This window comes from Pectinophora gossypiella, chromosome 3 (assembly GCF_024362695.1).
Source record: "Pectinophora gossypiella chromosome 3, ilPecGoss1.1, whole genome shotgun sequence".
In the NCBI taxonomy this organism is placed as follows: Eukaryota; Metazoa; Arthropoda; class Insecta; order Lepidoptera; family Gelechiidae; genus Pectinophora; species Pectinophora gossypiella.
In genome coordinates this window covers 9,034,446-9,047,971 of record NC_065406.1, presented here as the reverse complement: position 1 = coordinate 9,047,971, position 13,526 = coordinate 9,034,446, and the positions used below count along the sequence as shown (strand labels likewise).

Sequence of the window (13,526 nt, the reverse complement as noted above, 5' to 3'; positions counted from 1 at the left end):
AAGTTTATATGTTTTAAAGCTGAATTTAAATAAAAGCAATACGAACATAGACTACTACGCCACGGCTCGAGGTGACGACGGAAGTAATCATAAATATGATCGTAAATATAATAATGGTTCCGTATTGCCTCAACTTCAAGGAAGGATAATGTTTATCATTTGATAAAAATAAGAAATTTAAACTATGCCATATTTTCTTTTGGTATTGTGTTGAAATATAAATATAAGTTAAAACACTTAATACAAGTGTTTTTTTATAGTTCGTCTTCAAATATTGAGCGACGTACTGCCCTCTCCCAACCTGTCTAGGCCATTACCACAGACTACTAAGAGAACCTGCCACTATCGATAGACTCCATAGTTTTATAAAAACAGTATTATTGATTGTTATTGCAATAGCAGAAGCAATACTACCGATATTACCGATAGTTCGGCAACAGTACTATTAGACTATTTATTACTACTAACACCGGATGTAATGTTGAGCGACAGTTTAGAAAGAACAATAGTATCGAAAGTTGCGATACTATCGATTGTTCTTGAGACGATACAACACGACACGACATGTATTGTGTTCGTGACACTTATAAGAATATCTCATAAAGATTGGTCTTTGATAATCGCCCACCTCTAACTAGGGTTGCCATTTTGTGGAGAATTCCCCATAGTTGTGGCAGTTGTGGGGAATGTCAAGTTGATTACAGAATGGTATTATGCAGTAATCGCCAATCAAATTACTATTTTTCATAAATTTTAATCACAGTGGATTTGGATTTGATCTGACTTATATGGGCTAATTCTGAATAAACTATAACAAAAATCCAAATACCTTAATTAAATAATTAAAACATGTTTCATTTCTATAATTTTGAAGAGAATTTGTAAGAAACAGAGTGTTTTCTCATATTAGCAACCTTGTCTCTACCGCTAACGAGAAACACTGTTCCAGGCCATTATTTTTATATAAAAATTGACAAATGATTGTTTAAACGTCGTTTAAACAGCGCGGTGAGCGCGGGTCCATTAAGGTACTGAAGACTAGGCAGCAGCATGGTCTTACGATCCCTGTTTCCTAAATGGGCAAACGGAAAAAAGGATCCACTAAGTCATCATCAAGTGTCAGTACTGAAGACTAGGCTGCATGGTCTTATGATCTTAGCCTGACCCACAAATGGGCAAAAAAACATCAAGTGTCAAACGACAACAAATTGAGAATAAATATTGTTTAAAATATTTTAAGATATATATGTACTAATATTAATCGTAAGCAGTTAACGAACGAAATGAACGAAAACAAACTTTTCAGTTGATTGTATGTAATTCCAAAAAATAATTGTGAAATGACTCAAGTGATGTACAACTTTAGGTGACTGGATTGAAATAAATTTTATAATGTATATTCACGAACGTTTTTGCCAGTGGCTGGGCCACTTAAAGCTGTCTCGTGTAATATTAACAGTATCTGTTATACTGTTCGTGGTGCCGCTCGTTACGCATTATTATTTATCCAAGGTAAGAATGGATTTTGAAAACTAACCTCCCAAATTTTAAACTTAGTTAAAATTGTTGCATTATCTTTGGTGGTGACAAAAAATTGCACGCCGGTTGCACGTAGAGTATACTATCATAATTGTGTGTAACCTCCCCAAGAGTAGTAATAATGACAATTACATTTAGAAAATAACAGTGTTATTATAAAACAATGACTATAGTTGAACTAGGTTTAAAATAATAATCTGTGCCAGGAAAGAAGTCGAAGGATTTAAATGAAACTAATTGACAAAGTCATAGTAATTCTATGTAGAATATTTCATGACACGGATTATATTTTAAAACTAGTTTCTCTTTTAGTCTTTGTTTTGTAGAATAACTGCAAAAGTTTTGTACCTACTAAGTATTTGTTTTTATATTGAAACGGAAAATATTTCAATACTTTTTCCATGTTCCCCAATATTTTGTGTCATGTGTATATTTTACTAAAGGTTGTTTTGTAAAGAAAAATATAGATTATTTTTAAATAATATTGTCACCTAATAGTAAGTTAGTGATATGATGTTATTCTCATGTTTTATTTAATTACAGTATGAATCAACAACTTCATCAATGGGTATAAATTCTATACATCATACTTTGGAGGCATTGGGAGACCTGTCAACTGTCAATGTGGCTGATCTCAAGCTCAGAATAGAGGAGATGCTGAGAATTAAGGTACTATGAACATAGGTTCACCATTCACCATATTATCTATTTTAGACCTTCGTGTCAACACCGTCTTAGCTGCAAGTTGTCTTTGATTACTTGGAGCTCCACCCACCCCATTAGGCATTAAGGGTGTGAGTTTATATAATATGTATGTTTTATAAATAGACCCTTGAGACAGAGTAATGTATTAAAAAAGAAAGGATTAACAATTATTGTGATATAAAAATATCAAAATTTAATTATTTAGGAAATCATTTACTTCACATATTCAAGGTTGAAATATGATCGTAGGCTTCGGTGTCGACGGAGCTGCGAGAGTTAGAGGCGCGGCGGGGGCGCCTGCAGCGCGAGGCGGCGGCGGCCAGCGCGAAGGCGGAGGCGGTGAAGGCGGAGCACGCGCGCGCGGCGGGCGAGCTGCAGCGGCTGCGCGTGTCGGCGGAGCAGGCGCGGCTGGCGCAGCTGGAGGCGGCCCGCCGCGACGCGCCGCACCTGGCGCCGCCCGCGCGCCTGCTGCCCGCGCGCCCGCCGCCCGCGCGCCCCGAGCCCGGCGCCTCCTCCGAGCCCTCCTGCCGTATGCACTCCTGCTTCGACCACTCCCGCTGCTCCCTCACCTCCGGCTTCCCCGTCTATTTATACGACCCCGACGTCCATTCCCCGCTAGCCGGCGCCGAAGTCGATGGCTTTCTCAAGACCACCCTCCGACAGACTCTCGGCTACAATGCGCATTTGACGCGTGACCCTAACGAGGCCTGCATATATCTCGCGCTCGTCGGCGAGGCGTTTCCGTTCGAGAAAAATCCCTCGTAAGAATCGAATTTTATCATGCATTTGGGTTTTATTGAAATATTTTTAGATAAAATATAAATTGTTTGTATGTCTTTGTGTATAAATGGTGTAGCAGGTCGTTCTTTATTTTCAGGTCTACTACAGAGTCATACAAATTGTTGCTGAATGAGACTGCAGTGAAAAGTTTGCCGTTTTGGGGTGGCGATGGACGGAACCACGTGTTATTGAATTTAGCGCGGCGCGAGCTGTCTGTGGGCTCGGGCGACGCGTTTCGAGGGTCGTCTACCGGCCGCGCCATGATAGCTCAGTCCACGTTCACACAGGATCAATTCCGTCCAGGCTTCGATGTAGTGACTCCTCCCGCCCTCGGGCCTCCCGGAGGCGATGTATGGGCCGATTGCGCGCCGATGGCTCCTGCGAGACGGAAATACTTGCTGAGGTGAGCATCTAGTAAGAAATATTTAAAAAATATAAATAATAAGTTCCTTTTCGACAAAATGAATATGAAAAACTACGTTCAGTTTTCAGGGCTCTCAACCGCCGGCCACGGGTCCTATGAGGGATTACGACAAAACTCTGATTGAAAATTTAGAAAAGATAGCTAAATCGGCACCAGCTTCCGACGTTTTTTACCTGCAATTTGAGTGTGACCCGCCAGTGGAGAGGAGAGCCTTACTTCCGATCGGAGACTGGGCGCTGTGTGGCACCGACCGCTCCCGCCGAGCGATACTGCGCGATTCCACATACGCGTTGATACTCGCCCCCGCCGACAGAACTTATTCAACTACGGCTTTGTTACAAGCGAGACTATACGAGGCGCTAAGATCCGGAGCGATTCCAGTGATCCTCGGCGGGGACCGCATCCGCCTTCCTTACGACGAGGTGCTAGATTGGCGACGCGCGGTGATATCACTTCCAAAAGCGCGAGTCACGGAACTGCATTTCTTCATGCGTGCGTTGTCAGATCCGGATCTGTTAGTGTTCCGACGGCAAGGGCGGGTATTGTGGGAGCGGTACCTGAGTTCGGTGCAAGCGAGTATGGATTCGCTACTGGCGATGATCAGGACGCGGCTGAACATCCCGCCGCCGGCAGCCGTGCCGGTGAGCGGGGCGCCGGCGTTCAACGACTCGTACTACCCGCCGCGGGTGGAGCCCCCGGCCGTGGAGACCGAGCCGGAGGAGACGCTCGGGCCGCTGGAGGCGCCGTACGCGAGCCCGGCGTACAAGCGGAACTACTCGGTGGGGCTGGTGCAGGGGTACGAGATGTGGAACGAGTGGGGTGAGCCGTTCACGCTGTACCCGCAGCTGCCGTGGGACCCGGCGGTGACGTCGGAGGCGCGCTTCGTGGGCTCGGCGGCGGGGTTCCGGCCGCTGGGCGCGGGCGCGGGAGGCGCGGGCCGCGAGTTCAGCGAGGCGCTGGGCGGGGACCGGCCGCGGGAGCAGTTCACCGTCGTCGTGCTCACCTACGAGCGGGAGGCCGTGCTCTCCGCGGCGCTCGCGAGGCTGCGCGGCTTGCCTTACTTGAACAAGGTCTGTATTGTATACTCTGTATTTCCAGATTACTTTGCCCTACAAAAAATGTTTTGTAACATTTTTGACGCGTGACGTGACCTCTTAAAACACTCATAGATGTGTACCATGTGTTAGAGTCCCTAATTAACTGCAAGGATGGCAATTCACACATCAGACTGATCGATGCATGGTGCAAAGTAGCTAACGCGTTGTGTCCCCAGGTGGTGGTAGTGTGGAACGGCGTGTCGGCGCCGACCCCGTCGGCGTGGCCGGAGAGCGGCGCGCCCGTGGCCGTGGTCCGCACGGCGCGCAACTCGCTCAACAACCGCTTCCTGCCGTACCACCTCATCGACACGGAGGCCGTGCTCTGTGTCGACGACGACGCGCATCTCAGGCACGACGAGATCGTCTTCGCTTTCAGGTATCCTTACTATTTTTACTCTCTTCATTGTACAAATTATTAATACATAAAAATAACAAATAAAAATAATCTTTATTTTCCCTTCACAAAGGTAACACAAATTATGTAAACTTAACTAAGGTAATGATACACACTATAGTGCCTTTGTGAGAGACTGGTGTCGATACTAGGTGTGACCCTGTGTGACAGATCACCAGGCTCCCAACCTCTTACGGAACTCCTAATTTATAACCTTAGAACTATAGAAAAGTGAAGCCAAAACAAAACATAAAATATAAAAATTGAGTGGTACACAAAAGAAGTATGTAAAGTAAATGTAAAGATTCTGTGTGCGTTTGAGTGCGTGTGTGTGTGTGTGTGAATGTGAGCGCGCGTCTGTGTGCGCATATGTGTGTGTGTGTGCGTGTGTCTGTTTGCTAGCCCTACGACACGACCGTATCTTGGGATCGGAAACTACTAGCTAATACTACATACATAATTAATTATTACATAATTAATGACAAAAAAAAAATAGCTACAAAAGGTGGACTTATCTCCAAAAGAGATCTCTTCTGAGAGAGAGTGAGAGGTCAATAACAGTGGGAAGGCACAAACTGTACAAAACAAAAAACACTTTTATACATACATACAAATGAATACATTATATATTATAATAATATACATTTAGAGTAAATTGTCTTAAGGGGGTGTTGGGGGGGGGGGGGGGGGGAAACGACATACATACTACATACTCGTATATATATTGTGCATTGTGTGAAAGATAATGATAACTATCTTCTTTTTTATAACAACTGTAAGCCCGATGCGTTACGCTGATGGCGTAATAGTTTAGTGCGGCTTGTGTGCGCAGGGCTCCTCCAAGTTGCAAGTTGATTCACACGAGTACTTAACTTTTTTTACCAAAGGAACAAAGTAACCCATTTCCAAACCATTAAGACCATTGTACTGTGTTTATGCATATAAATGATCTATCTATCAATCAAAGTGAGTGAAGTGCTGTACTCACCAACTTCCATTTTCTACATGTATAGTAAATATTTCTTCGTTCAGGGTGTGGCGTGAGCATCGTGATCGCATCGTGGGCTTCCCTGGCCGTTACCATGCGTGGGACCTCAACTTCAACAACGGCTTTCTTTATAATTCTAACTATAGGTAAGTAGATGCAAAATAGCTCAAACTCCTTAGTGGCTTCCGGCCATTTTAGACTAACGTAAAACTATAGAGGGGGTGACGTCGGCGACCTATACTATCATTCATCATCAGCCCATTAACGTCCCCACTGCTGGGGCACGGGCCTTCCCTATGGATGGATAGAGAGATCAGGCCTTAAACCATCACGCGGGCCCAGTGCGGATTGATGGTTATTAAGGTGATTCGTTTTCCATACAAAAGTTGATGCAGTGCTACAGGAAAACGGATAGAGGAATATTGTTATAAAACCGATAAATAGTAATATTTTGGTGTATTATTTTCGCTAACTAACAAAAATTTAGGGTCCGAATACGAGAAGTACCATATTTCAGACCCTCAATTTTGATCAATTCTACATTTGTAGTGGTGCAGATTACAGTGTATTTGCTGAGCGTGTAGAGGTGTCAATGTTAGTTTGTGTGCGTGATAGTTTTTTTTTTTCTCTAAAGGCTTTGACTACTTGACAAGTGTAATAGAATGTCAGTGACAATTTATAAAGAGATTTTGTATGAAGAGAATAAATATAAATAAAAAACTAAAAATACTTACAATCTGAGAAAAGGAATATTGGAAAAATATTTTTGTTTTAACGCATATTATTTAAACATTTTTAAATAATGGGTAAGTACCGTGTTTTAAAAGAGGACATATATTATAATAAAAAATCAATACATAAAATGAAATGGCTGTATGGGCATAGTTCCCTTTGCCTTACCCTTAGGGGAAAACCAAATCAAAAAAAAAGTTGTTGCATTTGCCGGCCTAAATAGTAGTCATTTATAATTAATTGTTTTTCCATCCAACATACAGATTTATTTATATTCTCTTTGTTATGTAATGTGACCGGGAACGGGAAGGTTGCTTTCTTCATTGAATAATCTAAATAATCAATACGAAGTGGTGTTTTGTGGTTAATGGTCACATTAAGTTAGTCGGAAAACATTCCCGATAGTATTATTAAATCGGAATATTCAATAAACAAAGTGTACCTATCTATTTTCGCTTTGCGCCAACAAGCCGCTTATTTCGTTTGGGGTTCGGAGTAGGAGTCTGCTCCGAGGGTGGGGGCTTAGGTTTCATCATTTCATTAATCATCATCAAGAAAAAAAAAACACAAGACATGGCTGTACGGGCATAGTTCCCTTTGCCTTGCCCTTTGGGAAAAAAAATAAGATAAATTTTGAAATTCTTATGTATAATAAACAACAAACATCACAGACATCATGACAGATCTAAAACTAACGAAAATCTTTTTTCTATTTGACTTATTTATGAATTTTAATCAAGAAAACGTGATATTAAGTTCGACAGCAACCAGTTCAGGTCCCCGAAACAGCCCATTTCAGGCCGCGTATATATGGAAATACTACTTCAATACGTCCCAGCCTCGTCTTTTTTTAACGTCCTCGTTAAAAAAACACGTCCTAACCTGAACTAACTAACCTAACAATAAAAACCACGCGTAAATATAAGTCCAGAAATGCGCTGCAAGTCGTCTGGACTGGGCGCGAAAACAACATAGAATTCGATTAGCTGCTAAGTGTCCCGCATGCTATCACCAGCTGTCACTGACATACGTATGAAGTCCCGCGGATTTTATTGGAACTAAATGACAAGTCATAATAATTATATGCGGATACTGCGACATCAGCGCCGTGCTTGCGGGACGTCCTGAAGCGCTATTACATCTTTCAAACGCGATGCGACAAAGTTTGAACCGACGCAATTTAGGAAAAATCTACCTTATTATTACTGTACTGTGATCGTTATTTGTAAAATCATACAATACATATACACAATTCTTTATACACAATATAAGTATTATGACATATTGTGGACTTTTCGGTAGACCTACAAAAAAGGAACAATTCAACCATACGTTGTTTTGTTATATCTCAATGGGCTCAGGCAGCGTTTTTCGCCGAAAGCTCCAAGTCGGCTATATTTGTAACGATAATTATGTTTGACATTCATCATCATTTTTGAACCATTTTATAAAAAAAAAATACTTGTATAAATTATATTCCCTAAAGCACGCCCATGAATCACTCTACTCTTTGGTGAAAACCGTATGAAAATCCGTTCAGTAGTTTTTTAGTTAGCCGCATGTTCACTAATGCGATTAATGCCTGTTAGAATTTTACAAAATAAAAAATACGGAAATTACGGAAGGTACTTTAGTGCAAAGTACATTATTGTATAATTATAATATTATTGGTAAAAGTGATACTTTTTGAAAATTCCGTAACAAATAGACGGGTTCGCCAAATTCAATTGTAAAAAAAATACAAAAAGTAAAAACAATTAAAACATGCACTTGGGTTTGAACCGTGAAACTTAAGAATGGCGGCGACTGCTTTACCAAATGCGCCATTTAGAAGTTAGAAGTAGACTTCAAATTATGCATCTCTTTTAATAGCTAACCTAGTTCGCATGTGTGTGTGACAGCTTCGTGTTTGTACACAAATTGAAATGACACCAACTTTTGATGCAATGTTTCAATATAATATCTGCAGTAAATACTTCACAATTGTAGCTTAACTTAAAGATAACGTATGTAAGATTTCGCTACCTAACATTTCACTGGGTCAGAACTCAACACTATACGAATAAATGGAAAAAAATACGAAAACTGCAGAAGTAACGCCATCTGCTGACGCAGCGTTACCTAGCTGACTGAAACGCATCACCTTAACGACTGCTAATGCAGCCGGGACCAACGGCTTAACGTGCCTTCCGAAGCACGGAGAAGCTCGATATGAAAACTGATTCTTTTTGTGGTCACCCATCCTATGACCGGCCTTTGCGAAAGTTGCTTAACTTAACGAGCGCGTTTACCGCTGCGCCACCGAGGTCCTATACCTATATTATACTGTTATTCTTTTTTATTCTAAGCTAACAGTGTACAGTTTAGCATGATAGAGACGAGAAGTATTTCACTCTAATCATGCTACGTTTTAAGACGTTATACGTAGAGCACACCATTAGGTGATGTATAAAAAAAAAGAAACAAAACTGGTATAATTGGGTAGTTTCCCAGATAAATTATGAAATTCTGTTTACTAAATAAAGACAGGTGTGAAAGTGACAAAATACGTTTTCTTTTTTCCATTTAACTTATTTATTTGATCTTTGGTCTTGTGTGATTATTTTTTGCTTATTTGGTATTTATAAGATGTGTTTGTTTTGTTTTTAATTGTGGTGATATTTTTTTTTAATTTGAGATTAGAATTCTTTTACTTATTTATGAATTTTAATAAAGCAAAATGTAATAAATAATAAGTGCGACATATTGTAACGTTTTTCTATGACGTCACAATTTGCTTTTTCATACAAATCCCATAGTAATTTCGTGTTATGACGCTTAGTAAAAAGTACCTAACTGATTTGACTAGTTGGAAAGTAGCCTATTGAGACGTGTTACATTTCCGGCGCAGCTGCGAGCTGAGCATGGTGCTGACGGGCGCGGCGTTCGTGCACCGCTACTACCTGTGGGCGTACTGGAGGGCGCTGCCCGCCGCCGTGCGCGACTACGTGGACGAGTACATGAACTGCGAGGACATCGCCATGAACTTCCTCGTCGCCCACATCACCAGGAAGCCACCGGTTAAGGTACAAATTCAAATTCAAAAATTCAAAATTATTTATTTGCCCATAGAACATGGTATAATAAAGGTTTTACAATAAATGTGAGAATCTCATGTTTTGCCGCAATTTGGCATGCAAAAATTATATATCGAGCTGACGCAAAATAATAGTCAATATAATCAAATTTAAATAGGTACATTACACACTTTTTTATTTTATTTTTTTGACGTGGTTTAATGTAGCTTTGCCGCAAATGGCATTACCTACATGGCCGGATACACCCGGGCTCTCACCCGGGTCATAATTTAAGACAACCAGGCTGAGGGTGTCCACTTGGGCGAGGGAAATCGTCTACCACGCCGGCGGGGTCCGTACCGCTCCTGAAGTGTTTGCTGCTGCGAGTTGATTGGCCGCCTCTATGGCTAGAGTAATCGGGTCGACAGTATCGTATGTTACGTCTTTCGGGCGCCGATACTTGTCAGTACCGTCCTTTCTTCTTCTATCGTGTGGGTTGCGTTACCTGAGCAATGTCACGGAACCTTTGGCGGCTCAATAGTAATCCTGACACCAGGTTTAATGAGGTCATGTTCTCACAGCCCGAGCGACGAAGAACGTATAACCCGCGCGAATCGAAACGCCTTGCACGAATCTTCCTTTAAATAATTTTTTGCCTTAAAGTCTATCTATCTATCTATATCAGCTTAAATTTATATCCAATTTTGGACATAGGCCTCTTTCATGTTTTTCCACTTCCGACGATCTTGGGCTATCGACATCCAGTCATATCCTGCGTGCCGTGCGATGTCGTCCTTCATTGGTGGTCTTCTTGTGCCTCGGTTTTTGCCTCAAAGTGATTCTTACTAATGTTATCTATTGTAGGTGACATCGCGTTGGACTTTCCGCTGCCCCGGCTGTCCAGTGACCTTGTCCGCGGACGAGACACACTTCCACGAGCGACATAAGTGCATACAGTTCTTCTCTCAGGTGAGTCGAAATATGTTACTGAACCTTTATTAGCCGCCGCCGCTTAAGTTACGCTGTTGGTCCTGAGAAACATATAAACTGCAATGGAGCGGCGTGGAGTATGCTCCATTACGTTTTCTTCCCTAATACGAAACTATAGCGTTAAGACACTTAGCGACAACGAACACGCGACATGGTTGAGTCGCTATATATATAAACTGTCTATATACGTCCCACTGCTGGGCACAGGCCTCCCCTCAATCAACCGGAGGGGGTATGGAGCATACTCCACCACGCTGCTCCTGCTGAGGTGTTTTTACGGCTAATAGCCGGGACCAACGGCTTAACGTGCCCTCCGAAGCACGGAATCATCTTACTTTTTCAGACAATCAGGTGATTCAAGCCTGAAAAGTCCTTACCAAACAAAGGACAGTCTCACAAAGTGATTTCGACAATGTCCCCATCGGGATTCGAACCCAGACCTCCAGATCGTGAGCCTAACGCTCTAACCACTAGACCACGGAGGCTGTCGCTATATAAGGATCGGTTATCGGGAGATCGAAAGAAACAAGTGTTCAGGATTACATCTGATTTATTACTGCCCATAATTGATTGATTTGATTGATATACTATATTACGATCTATCTACTCTGTACTACACCCCGTCCGGTTGATTGAGGGGAGGCCTGTGCCCAGCTGTGGGACGTATAAGCCTATAAGTTTTATGGGCATAAACATCTCCCACCAAGTAGCTATTGTTGTTAATATAACCTGCTCATTCCAAGGCGTTTCATCTATTTTAATACATCTACTTTCCATGCCAGACTGTACTTTAAGTCAAATATTTTAAGTCAAATATGTATCACAGGTTATGGGCTACACGCCGTTGTTATCGACACAGTACCGCGCGGACTCGGTACTTTTCAAGACGCGAATACCACACGACAAGCAGAAGTGCTTCAAGTTTATATAAGGATTTTTATCCTTGTGATATATCTAGTATCTCATTAGATTATGTCTTGTTAATCTGAAGCAACTGACTATTAGGATAACGGGAAGATTCACAATCAAAATTTTGTAACAAAACGAACTCAAAACTTGAGCGGAAAATATTCGTTACGTACCTAACTAATATAAAACTGCAAGATATTTATAATTACACCCTCCGCAATGTACTTCGTATTTGGTAAGTTTTATCAAATAGGCCCCAGGGGGGTTACAACAGATACCATTTGCGCAAATGCGCATATAAAAGTAAGTGCGCAATGCAAACAAATGTCAAATAGCAATATTGTTTTCTTAGATGAATTGCTTCGTTTTCGCCATTTTAACCTCCCTGGTCTCAGTCTTTATGAAAATTAAGGTGATGCTGCTCTGTTTTGTTCACCGTCAACCGCAAGCTTACGCACGCTATCGCCTCGTCGATTCTGACGCGTGCAGTCTCTCTCTCTCTCTCGTTCTAGTAACAGTAGCTCTGAATAACAGAAAAGGATAGAAGCATAGGTGCGTTGAGGTGCTGACAGATACTCTCAAACCCTGATAAGACGTTGGTCGTAACATTTTATACGTATTTTTGTTATCTGTCACCAATGTGGACATAGAGTGTTCTTAGTATTGTGACGATCAGAGTCAGTTAGTCAAAACAGTTGCTATGTAGAGATGAAAAGAGCTGATAATTTAGTGGAATAATCTTTCTTCTTAAACAAGTTAATGAGGTGGCATACCAATATCTATAAATTGTTAAAGATGCATTTCTAATTGATCTTTAAGCATATTGATAATACTTTATAATTTAAAATATTTTTTTATTATTGCTATCGGTATTTATTCTCGCTTATTACAACTTTGTGAATAATTTCAATGTATTTTTTACTTTTATTTTTATATTCCAATTTCATAAGGCCTGTTAGGTTACGTTTCAGTTGTCATACCGATATGAAATTACGGTACCGATTTCCTATTGCTATCGTAATTTTATACCGGTATGATAACTACTTGTATACCTCGACATTTTCAAGTCCTGTGTAAACATAAATCTTAAGCCAGTGTGAATCAAATCAAGTGAATAAACGCATTTGTTATATTTGTATTTTTTTATGTAAGTACGTAAATTATTTTGATCATGTACATTATGTAAGTTTGTTTATATTTTCAACTTAGCTATGTAATTTGTAGTATATGACAATAAGATAAGTACAGATGTGTACATATACTTGTTAAGTAGGTAGCTAGAGCACTTAGAAGGATAATAATTATTACACCGTCCGTTGTTACAATACGAGTACCCTCTAGAGCAGGGTTTCCCAAACTATGGATTCCTGGTGGGTCGTGAGCGAATATAGAGTGGGCCCTGTATGCAGAACGACAAACGAACCGACCGAGACAACTGCGGGTATGTTATTTTTAAAGTTGTTTATGCATTTTGGTACCGATAAAATTTCCTAAAGGTGGGTCCCGACTTTGTAAACTTATATTAGATGGGTCGTAGCTCGGACAACTTTGGGAACCACTGGTCTAGAGGCGATGTAAACGTAATTAATTGCTACCAAAAACAAAAACATGTAAACCAATTATTTGATGATAACTAAACCAGACCCTTTTGAATATTTTTTATTCATCTCCTTTATTAATGTTTTAATTATTTTAATGAATCTTTATTGATACGAGAAATACATCTCATGGAAGAGTGGTGCCGCCACGAATACTCACATTTTCCTTCCTTGTAGTAAAATGATATAGTGTTTATTATTAATTGAAAAAAAAAAAAAAAAAAACACTAGTCCCAAAGAATACTTTTAAGACTGAACGATTTTCGTTTAAAGTTTATTTTCTATGTGAATTTGGTTGTATTCTATAAAATAAT

The 13,526-nt window shown here is 40.8% G+C and overlaps 1 protein-coding gene across 1 annotated transcript; it reads left to right on the top strand.

The window, feature by feature from the left end:
* Nucleotides 1-72: 72 nt before the first annotated feature.
* Nucleotides 73-13,497, top strand: LOC126381854 (exostosin-3). Its single transcript, XM_050031376.1, has 10 exons — nucleotides 73-1,512; nucleotides 2,083-2,208; nucleotides 2,494-3,005; nucleotides 3,122-3,427; nucleotides 3,510-4,518; nucleotides 4,722-4,921; nucleotides 5,972-6,073; nucleotides 9,550-9,724; nucleotides 10,580-10,684; nucleotides 11,532-13,497. Exons 1-10 carry the CDS (start codon nucleotides 1,393-1,395, stop codon nucleotides 11,634-11,636), a joined length of 2,760 nt encoding a protein of 919 aa, XP_049887333.1. The 5' UTR covers nucleotides 73-1,392; the 3' UTR covers nucleotides 11,637-13,497.
* Nucleotides 13,498-13,526: the final 29 nt, after the last annotated feature.

Coding starts and splice junctions, on each gene's coding strand:
- LOC126381854 (XM_050031376.1), top strand. CDS start 1,393: ATGTATATTCACGAACGTTTTTGCCAGTGGCTGGGCCACTTAAAGCTG. Junction 2,209..2,493: donor AGGAGATGCTGAGAATTAAG/GTACTATGAACA, acceptor ATATGATCGTAG/GCTTCGGTGTCGACGGAGCT. Junction 4,519..4,721: donor GCTTGCCTTACTTGAACAAG/GTCTGTATTGTA, acceptor TTGTGTCCCCAG/GTGGTGGTAGTGTGGAACGG.